This window comes from Melospiza georgiana, chromosome 1, assembly GCF_028018845.1.
Source record: "Melospiza georgiana isolate bMelGeo1 chromosome 1, bMelGeo1.pri, whole genome shotgun sequence".
In the NCBI taxonomy this organism is placed as follows: domain Eukaryota; kingdom Metazoa; phylum Chordata; class Aves; order Passeriformes; family Passerellidae; genus Melospiza; species Melospiza georgiana.
The window spans coordinates 115,666,758-115,679,486 of record NC_080430.1 but is presented as its reverse complement, the minus strand read 5'-3'; the positions used below and the strand labels follow the sequence as shown (position 1 = coordinate 115,679,486).

Sequence of the window (12,729 nt, the reverse complement as noted above, 5' to 3'; positions counted from 1 at the left end):
TCACTAAGAATTGTCAGACTCCAGCTTGTAAGAAACTATTTTGTGCCTTTGAAAATCCTCATCTTCACATCTTCACAGCTTTCTCTATAGACTCACTTTCTTGATTAAAAAAAAAAAAAAAAAAAACATAGCACCAGAAAACAAAAAGACAAACACCAATTAGAAGAGTGAAAAGCCTCTATACACTGATGGTGGAAACAAAGAGCATTAGGCATTAAGCTCTTTTTCTATCCCATAGAAAAAGAGCTTGTTTGCGAAAAATTCAGCCTTTTCCGTTTTTTTTCAAACAATATAATGTTAATTTCTTAAAGACAAAGTTCCTTTGAACCATTTGGCTGGAAAATAAGGGCAATTCCATTTACAAAGGTTTATGAAGAGTGGTGCAGACAAGGGGTAAAATATGACCCACTACTCCTCCCAAAGTGTCAAACATCATTCAGAAACAAATACTCACTTTAAAGGAGATAAAACATTGTGCCTCAAATGGTTGTGATGGCCCTTTCTATTGTATTGTTCTCAGAAAGACTGTCTTTTGTTAAGCAAGGGGGTTCTGAAGTGATGCAGTTGTTACTATTGAGGCTGTATTTTCTAGCTAATTCAGCTCCAACCTCCCAAGTTTAGCATCTATAAACTATTTTGCACACAACTACCCCTCTGAAAGTAAAGCAGGGGATCAAACTTCCCCAAAAACACAATTTAAAAGAGTTTTGGTTTGAACTCCTCTATACTGACTTTGAGGCTTGTTCCTTTTTTTCTGGAAGTAGAAAGGACTTGTGTTGGAAAGACCATGGGGGTATAGGAAAAGAGTCCTTAAATTTCTAATCTCTGTGATGCCAGAAGTCCTCATTGCAGTGCATTGCATGCTTCCAAATAGAAAAGGGAAACGGTATTACAAAAGTATTACAAAAACATAATTCTTGTTGGCATAAGAAGCTGGGTTGTTCTGATAAGTTAGAGTACCAATAGCTCCTTAATGACTGAAGAGGAGCACACTTTGAGGGGAAAAGAATACAGATAAAGGTGTTATGACATCACTTTAATTCAGCATATGTAGAGGAAAGGTACAACCTACCACCTGGGGTTCTGGGGACAGCAGAAAGTTGTAACTTGCCACAGATGACTGTCTAGACGTGTATTTTGGTTTGGGGATTTTTTTCAATTTTCTATATTATTAGAAACAGGACAATACACTAGAAAGTTCTACTTCCTATGAAAATTGTGGTGTTTTCAAGAAGCGATACAGGAAGAAAATGCAATGTATTTAAAAGCTCATGGGGAAAAAAAGGTAAATGAACAAACTCTCAGATCAACCACTAAGCCAGGAATTGGAGCAGCCCATCTAGGTATAGGATACAGAATTTCAAGTCTCTTTCCCACTGATCCATGTTTTACCAAGTGTCCCAAACAAGAGGTTATTTGTTTCACACACTTTTGGCTGCCTTGCTCCGATTGAGACTTTTGCACAGCTTAAATGACACAGACCCAGCTGTAGGTGCATAATTTGAATTATGGAAGGGAAGATCTCTCAGGACAGGCCATGCAAAAGTGAGGTGTGTGGAACAGATAAAGCACAAAGAGTGATGAACAAAGAGCAAACTACTGCCTGCTAGAAAAAGCACAGAAAGCAGGAAGGACAAAAATACGTGTGACCCAAAAGAAAGTCTATAACAGGGCAGGATTTTAATGTATTTTCTAAAATAACTGGGCAAAAATTTTATCATTACCACTTGCCATAGGAACAAGGTTTAGGATGAGATATTTGGGTCTTCATGGACATTTTGATTGAAATAACAAATTTTGAATAAACATTTTCCAACTTTCTCACAACTCCTCTAGATCATTGTTCTTCCTACAGCATAGCTGCGAAATTCTAATGTGTTATTAAGAAATTAAATTTAATCTGCTCTTGTTGCCAGGACAGAGAAGTCAACCTGAACAAATATGAAATCACAAGTAAAACAGTAAATGAAAAACTATTGATCAGAAAAAACCAAATTTAGTCCAAGAGAAAAAATCATGTTTTAAAATGTTAACTATAAAACAACTGAAATTAAGATAGATCACCAGTAAGTACTAGAAGAATAGGAATTTTTCAAAGAAGCAGATGGAAAAATAACATTATGGAAATAAAAATGACAGAATAAAAATAAAGTATAAGCAAAGTTATTTATTAAATTAAAATGTGAAGTTCAGAGTTTACTGAAATGTTCAAATAGTATGCTATAATTAATATTTTAAAATAAATACAAATGGCAACAAATGTGTAAAGCAATTAGTTCTGAAACAGAAACAGTCTTCATTAAAATCAGAAAACAAAAACAGTATTTACCATTTGCTTCTTGCATTTTCAGCTGCTGATTTTTTTTAAAGTCCACAAAAAGAAAATCCATTAATAAAGGACCTTTCCTTTAATACTACAGAAAAGGTTTGAAAGAAGAGATCAAAAAGACATTCAGTTTTTCCAGCCAATACAAGAAGACTCTTTCTCATTTGTTCCCTCATTACTTTCTCATTATCACCTAAACCAATTATATAAATCATATTCTCTCAGAGATATAGCAAGCTGCAAAATCAGTTAACTCTGATATTTACAGTGTAAAATCTGTCCAGATTTTTTTCAGAGGAAAAGGATTACTGATTATTGTTCTTACTTCCATAAGGGAACAATAAATATTACCTTGAGGGTACAGCTCAATTTCTGAATGGATTATACCTTGAGACATAAATGGAAGCCACCTAAGAATAATAAAGAAAATAAGAAAGAAGGTAGGAATCAATTTTTATTTACATTACCATATAACAATGGCCCATATGATATTTTCATACTGTGTACACCTAACAGCAAAGGGTCTCTACTCCTAAAATTTTAGTATTACAGTAGAAATTATTCGACTCAACAAAGAAATTTCTTTTGTGCAAAAGTAAGGGCTATGTAGGTAAAAAATAGACTTGTATCAGATTAAGAGACTCATATGGCATTACTTTACTTGTTTCTATAGCTAAACAGAAGAATATGGCACTGAACATTTTTTCAGTACTATGGATTGAGAGGTAAGTATAATTTGTATGTATCTATTGCAGTATTTCTTAAAACTACAGTTCAGTGTTAAAACAAAAATGGAACCAAATACTTCTCTTTCTTATTCCTCCTGTAAATTGAGGACAGGTAAATGAATCTTAAAAAAGGACAAATCAAAGAAAACTTTCTTTAGGTTTCCTATTCATGTTACCCTGGACTATATATAATTTTGAAAATTTTCCTTGAGAACATGGATTACCAACAGCTTTTATTTCCTCTTGTTTGGTAGAAAATCAGCTTTTTTACCAGAAAAGAAATGCAGCAATCTTCTGGGCTGTCATTTTTTATTTTCTCAGTCCACTTCCATGGACTCTCCAGGAATGACCTAAATCATTCAGTCTCCTATGAAGCCTGTTGGGATTCCAGTACAAGCTGGGCAAGAAAAGTCCAGAGCAACTTATAAAGTTTCCAAATTTTTTGTCTTGAAAACAGTACTTGGCCAATTCATCTAAGAGCTACTCCTCAAGAAATAAATTTTCTCTTATTAAACTACTCATTTCTATTACTTCTGCTAAAAACTGATGGCACAGATATCTTCTGAAATCCCAGATGCTAAAAGGTATCAGTAACTAGTAAATACTGTATAATTGAAATCGAGCAGAAGGTGTTAGATGTTGAGAAACTAATATCAGGTTTTAAGACAGATAAAATGCTTATGTTCCTTTGGTTAAATGAGAACAAAGACAGAACTTTTTCCATGTCCTGGATCAGAAAATAGCTCTGTAAAATAAAACAAATGTGAGGCTGAAGATTACTGAATTAGATTTCTGAAGAGAAAAACTTTCTCCCTCCTTGAATAGAGCACAAGTACATTTTGGCAAACATGGAAGTTACAACTGATCCCTACCACTGACTTATTTTAATCCCTTTTCAGTGGAAAGGTTTCCTTCTAGAGAAGTTAGACATTAAAAAAGAAACACTTTTTCCTTTTTTGCACTCTCTACCACAGAATAATAAACATCTGGTGTTAATTATCACAGAATTAACACAGCAAAGTGCCCTGCCATTTATCATTCCTAAGCCATATTGCTCACTAGAAATAGCTATGACACAAAGAAAATTTCACCTACATTTTTTTTAGAAAGGTAGCAACTCCAGCTAGCAACAACAGCTGGTCTGCATCCAAATCTGCTCAGAGAAATCCTCAGTCTTATACTACTATTTATAAGCATCTTACAGGTTGAAGAAAAATCTCAGATTTAGAGAGTTAATCAAGGTGAGAAAAAATCTTTATTCCTGTTTTTGAGGATGCGACACCAAGAATTGCAAGAAACTGTTCAAGGTTATGTAACATGTTCATTAAAATCCAGACAAAATACCTAGGCAATGTGCATTTATTAAATATTATTAATTAAATGTTATTTGTTCTGGTGCCTTGTCACATAGGCGTATTGTTCCTCTTCACTTTCTTTATTTCACTCAAGTCATGCATATTCCCATGAGAGAAACTGGAAACTGGAAACTCCAAAAGTGGGATTACCATATTTTTCTAAAAATACAAAATGAAGTATTTTTCAATTGACTTTTAAGATGCTCATTTAATAACTAAAATGGAACATCTACAAAATAATTCCAGGCATCATATTTGTCTCTCTGGCCATGCTGTAAAGAGAGTGAATGCTAGTCTTGGATGGAAAACCTTATTTCTTTCCCATTTAGAAATACACTTAATTTAGAACACTTCAGGTGCTTTATCTTTCCTTCCTGAAAGGCAAAATCACACTTACAGCATTGATCCTGTAAGATAAGGCTGTACTCTTAATTCTAGTAACACAGACTCAATATAAGTGTTTAACCTTTGCTACAGATCATACAGAACATTAATTCAAGCAATCTGTTCTGCAATAACACATTTTGTGGATTTTATGAAACTGTGAAATAATCAAAAAATGTCTTTGCCTGAAAAACTCACATTTAGTACATCAATTGACACAATACTTGTAGCAATCCGTATTGATGAATATTTAAACATATTGCTGTAAAAACTACCTTTCGCAATTGAAAACATATTCTGAGTTGCTCCCAGCTTCTCTGACGACGACTTTATCACAGTACCAGCGCTGGGCCGGGGTGCTGGCCTGGCAGCGCAACAGCACCTTCTGCAGCTTCCCGAGGGATACAGCCTCCACTGCAAATCCGCTGACCTGGGAGACACCGGAGACAGCACTCTGCAATTTGCCCTCCAAAAGCTGAAGTGCGCTAAAAGCCGGATCAATTCCCACAATGTACAAAGATTCCAACTGGTTTTAATGACAGGTGGAATTGTATTCAAAGAGTTTGGATCGGAAGAGTTAAAAGTCTTTTGATGAAGTGTCACAGTAAATAAGAAAGCACAGCCAAAACCAGGATGCAGTAATAATCCCCCAAAATATTGGGATTTTACAGCCATCATCCAAAATGCTGAACACAATCCTTTAGTATTGTTTCAATGCCTTGGCATTCACATTACTCTTCTCTAGGTACGAAACACTCAAAAGCTATTATTTCTTTTGTTGATATTACTTTAAATCAGACCTTCACATCATTTTCTCCTTCTGGCTTCACCTCCTCTACTTACATTTTATTCTACTGAAATAAACTGAAATCTGACATGCCATTTTCCCCTTGTTATTCATTTAGGCTTGTGCTTATAGTTGGAAAAGATTTGTTTTCATAGAAGCATGAAGCTGATCAGGTTCAGGTTGAAAATTTTCTGTCCCAGTAAAAAGCACACAGCTTTCTATCTCTAAATATAATGGTCCAGATCATTCTTCTCAGTACAAAGAAAATAAAGGAAAGAAATACACTGGAAAATTCATATCTGTAAAGTTCTCAGTACTCAGCAAATGACAGAATTGAGACTGCCTGTGCAAGATTGCTTATCCCTTGTGTATAGATAATATATGATCACAAGCTAGTCTCTCTGAAAGATTCCTGCCTCAAAGTGTGCTCAGGAGAACGACAGATTTTTCAGTATCTCCTTTTGTCTTCATTATCTTTATGTCTCTATGCATTATTTACTGCAACCACCCAAAGAGCTCAGTGAAATAGAAACTGATTTCCCCAGTGACTTCACCTTTGCAATTCTCCCATAGCACCCTGGTTTTCTGCAACTGCTTAATCTCTTTTTTAAAAGGCCATCTGCATATTTTTTCAATTTACCTACATAGTTAAAGCCCAGAGTTTGCTGCCAAAAGCTGTCAGAGATGCAAAGTGGTGTGGGTGCTCAACTGAGAAACAGAGGGGTTAATTTACTGAAATATTTAGCATTTCAAAGAGCTTACTAGGTGTGCAGAGCAGAATTCTATTTGGACTCAGTTACAGCTATGGTTGTTCAGAGAAGTTAAACTGGTTATGCAGCAACACATAAGCATGAAAAATGTCGTCGCTCAGGAAGGTTTTATTTTAAGCAATTTGCCCAATATAAGGCAGAATATCTGTGGCAGGGATGAAATCAAGTTGTTCAAGTCAGCATTCTACTACCTCTGCCAAAAATGATATATCCCAGTCCCTGCTCTGCTGCTCCAAACAATCCCCTGTCTTATTCACCCATTTCCATAACAAAGTACCCTTTGAACCAGTCCCCTCAGCCCCTGTGTAAATAACAGGCTGAACTGACTATAAGTCTGGCTTGAATACTGCCTCCAGAAAATTCCACTTCAATTCTGCATTTTAATTTGAATTGAACTTTATCTCTCATACATTACTAACAACATAAAATATCTATTTTAAAATAGTATAGATACATTTAAACTTTCCCAGTGGGTTATGGCTGGTTTTGGCACTTTAGGTACTGCTTTTCATTTGGTAATTAAGTGTTCCACTAACAGCTTGATACCACTGGTTATACATACAAGTGTTAATCCTCAATAGACCACAAAGGAAGAAACAGGCTCAATAGAAGGTCACAAGAAGGCTAGTGGCAGAGTTAACATTAAATTCAGTAGCTGCTGAAATTTAACCATACTGCAGAAAATCAGGATTATGTATATTTTACCTTTGAAAGAGCTAGGAGGTAATAAATTGAAAGAAAAATTACTTTAAGTTGGTCTTGTATTAATTACAATACTTTACTATTATACATTAAAGGAAATACATAACAAACAGACCTACTAAGATCTGAAATCATGGGACAATTTCTGTACACTCCTTTGGAACCATCTGTAAACTCATCATACTTTGAAAGGATATGTTTTAAATTCATAGGCAGCTCTTCTCACCATCTCACGGTGAGGCCCTCAAACAATTTTTCTTTCCCTTTTCCTGACTATGTTTTCACTCATCCTATTAAATCCTGAGTCAGTAGAAAAATATTTTCCTTACTTCTTAAAAGTTATTTAGCTAAACTTATGTGGTTTGCTTTTTTACTATTATTAGGAACCTGTATAACTTATATACAATTACTTAACTATATTCACAAGGCTAGGCAAATTTTTTTTCAGACTTACCATTCCTCTCTGAAATGGCACTGGTGCACCAGTTTTATGCAGAAGTCTTAGACCAGAATCTCCTCTTTTTCCATAGATACACAAATAAACTGCACAGTCTGTACCAGCTTGCTCCAAGTCACCAGTGTGGACATAAACACGGTATAAAACAACTTCCAGAAATAACCAAAAGAAGAAAATTCAAGTTATATAATTTTAGCTTAATGTTAACAATGACAGTATGTCTGACCTGCAATTAGTTTTCTGGAAGATACTCTCTAGAAATCAGTCAGACTATTTGCTTTTAAGATTGCTAGGACCACAATTTGTTTGGCATTTACACTGAAAAATAGGTAGCCAATATATAAATAACTCTACACACATACTTGGATAGATTGGTTTTCCAGCTTCCACTACTGGAAGTTCACACAGAAGTTCTCTATTATCACGATTCTTTGATAGCCATATGTTTGCTGGAAAATTCAGTTTTTTCTTGCTCCTTAGATGTTGCAGGATCACCTGAAGAAGAAGCAATTCCAAATATAACTCTGTTACAATGCTTTGTTTCTCAACAGCAAAAGATAATTTTGTATACATTTTTTTTCTATCTCAGAAAAAAGTAACACAATCAGTAAATATGGCATATAAAATTGCAGTATGAAAATACTTTTGTTCTGGCCACTAGAATGCGACAAACAAATCTGCAGTTGTAATTTGTGGGTTTGCCATTTGCAGTGTCCCCAGGTCTGGTTTCAGTGAGTAAACCAGCTCTATGTAACACTGCTTGGAGGACTGAAGACTGAAAACCTTCTGGTACCTGCTGTTGCATCACACTGACCTTTTGGAAGATGTAGAAAGATGGACACAGATTTTTTATATTTTAGAATGACAACAGGATGAAACTCATCAACTGCATCCTTCTGAACTTTGACAAGTAGAGGATACACTGGATTATTAAATCCATTTGTGTTATCTTTGGCTCTTCTACAGCAAAACAAAAAATAACCTGGGTACCATCACCATCTGTATATACTTAAGATTATTAGAATTCAAATTTCTAGAGTTATTTGCTGCTGTACAGTAAGATAGCTGCCTTACTTGTTTCCTATAATTACAGCACTCTTTATAATCTTTTATGAAAGTAGTTTTCTTGGTCTGGAATTACAATACTTACTACAGGGGTTTTCCAGAGGTCTTGACTAGCAAAAGAAAATCCAAAATTGTCTTTCTGCAGTTGTGTTTCTGAGTGTGCATATAATATGCATAAGCCTTGCAAACAAAATTATGAAAGCATGTACTCACATCCAAATTCTAACACTTAGAAAATCAGAGCAATACATGTTTTTATCTCACTTTTCCAATAAAATATTATTTAAAGTAAAATGAACACTGCTTTCAACACCAAAGCATGTATTTATTCTAATGTGAAATACTTTGCCAGCACTGATTCCTAATCTCCAATATTTACTGGCAGTGCCCTCCTGCTGATTCATAACAATTGCATATATTAACTCATTTTTCAGAAAAACACAGCTTTCAAAATGATTTATTTCTTGTTCTGAAATGAAGTTTTTGAAATCCCTGGTTTACCCTATGAAATTTGGAGCAAAATATTAAAGACATATTTAGTAACTAGCAGGCTGGAAAGTGGAATATTTATGCTCACATTCTGTTTTATACAGTCTCAGTCAATACCTTTGGGTTAATGTAAAAATCTGCTATTATTGCCTAATTCTCTTTGTCTAAATCAAGCTTTTTAAGATTATTCTTTTTTATTTGAATAAACTTGTTTCCTTTACAAATTCAACACAAGAAACAGACAAAAAATTCTTATCCCAGTTCTAAAATATGTTTTACATGAGTGTCAGCCTTAAGGAGCATTTAGAACAAATTTTGTCTAGTGAACATCCCTAAATATCAAGAGAAAAATAGAAATAAAGCAAAATAAAGAAGTATTTGTTCAACAAATCGGAAAAAAAAAAAAAACTCAGAGCTTTTTGTCCCCTGAAAATATTCATAATTATAAGAAATGGGGGGGCCTGTTATAACGTACTTTGTTTACCTTTCAGCAAACTTTGTTCATTTCTATCAAGTTGTTGTCATGGAATGATTGATGCTCCATCATTTTCAATTTTTCAGAGCCAGAATTTAAAGCTAGAATCTCCCTAACACACTGAAGAGTACAGAAACACTAAAGAGTATGGCAAATTTTCATTAAGCAGAATTTGGTCAAACACATCAATACAATAAAATTGCTGTCTGCTGGAATTAGGAATAATTGCAAAATAATCCTGTATATTTCTCTCCCTTAGGAGGTGAACTGTATCAATGTTTTTGTCATCTCTACAGCAATCTAAGAACACAATTCAGTGACAACTTATCCCAATCAGCATTTATTGTTTCATAAACCTATGTCTTTGTGAAAAGATGGGCCCTTATTTACATAAATTTAATAAAATGGAAACAAAATCACTGTAAAAGTCTCACCCTCTGTAAATTCCACTCGGGTTGTTCATCTGGTAATCCATCAAGTTCAATTCTTATCTTATAGATATTCCCAATGCTGTTTATTTTAACCTGAATAAAGTCAGAACAGTACAGTATAAAACTATATAGAATTACATCTTTATCTTTGCAATTTATTCTAGATTTATATGAACTATTGTAGTATCTGAGTGCTCAGGAACAATGCATAATATTTGATTGGCAGGTCTGAGGTTATAGGATTCAGAAAACACATTTCTTCTGTTTTGACTAAGCAGATTACGGTGTGAGCCCCAGTTTGACCAGATCACAGCCTAATGGAATCACAATGCTTGCCAGGAAAATGATTTGGCAGGTATTTGAACTATTCAAAGTTTCAAGAGTAAAAAAAGCTGGTGAGGGTTTTTCATGAGAGAAATGAGCAATACAAAATTACATCCTATAAACAAAATTACATCCTCTGACTACAAGTCACAAAACTTTCATAATTCTGCACAGACGACCATAAACCCTAATATGTCAACACGAAGGATACAAAATTTTGGAGACCTCAAAGAATAATTCCCAAGGGTTGGCAGAACTTCTGCAAAACTTCAGAAGTCACTGATGCTATATTTGTTTTCTAACTATGATTGGCATTCATTTGCCCTTTCAAGCATTAAGTGTGTTCTTACTTATAAAAACTATTCCATGCAACCCTATATTCAAAACTTTAAATGAACGTTCACTTATCTAGGGTTCATTTGAAGTTTAATCACTATTTAAAGCAAGCATAAATAATTTTAGATAATTTATAATGTACCTTTAGGAAAGGAAGAGCATGTTATTATGCTATTTCTCAAATAATTCTATTCATAAAAGATCGGTAAAAGCCTATTTCTTTCCACAATTTACATCCAAAAAGCTATTTGCATTGGACAAAAATTGCCTTCATTGTCTTAAAAACATGAGTATATTATCCACTCATTTTATACTTTCATTTTTAAAAAGCACTCTTCTCATTTTAGGGGTCAGAATTACCTCTTCTCCTGTATCAACTTTTGGCTCTTTGTGCTTTTATGTAAGAAAATTTTATGTTATAGTCACAGCATTGTCATGCTTTAGTCAAAGATTTCTAAAAGAAAAAAACTTACACTCTGGATTTCCTGAACATTAAATACACATTGAAATTTCCAAATTGTTGTTTGAGACAGAATCTGCAGGTTTCACACGTGTAATTTGTATTGATATACTTGCTACATCAACCTGAATTCCATTAACCAAGTAAATGTGAACACCAGGATTGAAACATTGAGGTGACAATAGTTTCCTTCTTTTCCATTGGCTAAAGAAAATAGCTTTGCTTTGCTCTGCCAAGTCATATCCTTGCTTATGCTGCATAATATTCCCCTCCAAAAGTAGTCTTATTGGAGTAACCTGGAGACTTTGGGATTAAAGCAGCAGTAAATTATGGGCATATATTCAGCTTGAATGCAAAACCCCCCCCTACATGTATTGTCTTTCCCCCATTTCACAAACTGACCTACTTCTCAAGTAATATGGGATATTGTCTTCTCATTCACAGAGCTGGTGCTGTGAATAAGAATGACTGCATATACAAGGCTGTCATGTCATTTGTTTATTCTAATAAATCCCTCTTCAGACTTTTAGTAAATAAAGAAAAAAGGTTGCATCTAATTTCATGTATCAACACAACCCAAAACAAAATGTAGCAGACTAAGTCAGAATGCAAGAGTGCTTTCTTCCTAAAACAAGTATAGGTCTTCCAGATGTAGCACTCTGGTAGTCTTGATCTTTCTCGTGCACTGTCTTAGGAATGATTAAGCAGGCAAAGAAAACTCACGTGGGTAAGGTAAAATAAGAAAGAGAAGGCCACATATTGAATGGTTTTCAATTCTTAGGTTAGTTCTACTCAAACTTTTCATAGTTGCACATGTTGCTGATAAATGTAAAGTTAAAAAACTTTAAACTGATTCCTAATTGCTGGATTACTTTAGCCTTTCAGAAGCTGCTTCCTTCCTAGAACTCCTGGCCAGAGCTATGATTAAGTCGATTACTTTAAAAATAAAATTTTGTATCATCTGTTCTAGAATATACCAGTAAAAACATAAAAGTTCAAAGGCAGAAGTGGTAAGAAGAAGATGTAACTTTTTTTATGTCTTACACTCCTATCTTCATTTCAAGACCTGTTCTGTTAAACAAGTACAGGATAAAGTTTAAGGGGAAAAAGAGAAGAAAAAGCTCTTACTCAGAGGCTTTTTCTTTGTGGATTTATCCACTGCAGTCTAAAGAGTGAAAAGCACTTCAGTGACATTTGCTGTTTCATGCCTGAAAGCTATAGTGTCAATGTGATGTAAAAAAACCCTAGGAGTAGCCCCAGGTGCTGAGAGAAAGATCCTGCTCTCTCACAAGATCAATATCTGCAGCACACAGCCATAATGGGCCACATCCATTTTAAAGAAGAAAAATTGGTCCATCTCTTTTGAACATATGGATTAACTTTGCAAACATGCCATTATCCCACATTGCTTATAAATTATTTACTAATTAGGAGAGCAGGATTCCCTGTGGATCATAATCTATAGCCTATATGCTTAGAAAATGAACATTATGGTAGGTTGCCTCCCTTCCTATGCCCTATTCATAGAGAGAATTATTATTATTATTATTATTATTATTAATATCATTGACAGTAGCAATCTTGGATTGTATGAAGATTGTATTACAAGAGTTGATGAGTCCAGAAAAAAAACCATGAAA

The 12,729-nt window shown here is 34.4% G+C and overlaps 1 protein-coding gene across 1 annotated transcript in view; it reads right to left on the bottom strand.

Annotated features, from left to right (window-relative positions):
- Window positions 1-12,729, bottom strand: part of RP1 (RP1 axonemal microtubule associated) — a 164,839-nt gene that overhangs the window by 111,120 nt on the left and 40,990 nt on the right. Inside the window, 7 exon segments of the mRNA XM_058025257.1 lie at window positions 2,330-2,385; window positions 2,387-2,546; window positions 2,678-2,736; window positions 5,069-5,223; window positions 7,507-7,658; window positions 7,872-8,004; window positions 9,973-10,062. Coding sequence (XP_057881240.1) covers window positions 2,330-2,385; window positions 2,387-2,546; window positions 2,678-2,736; window positions 5,069-5,223; window positions 7,507-7,658; window positions 7,872-8,004; window positions 9,973-10,062 — 805 coding nt within the window.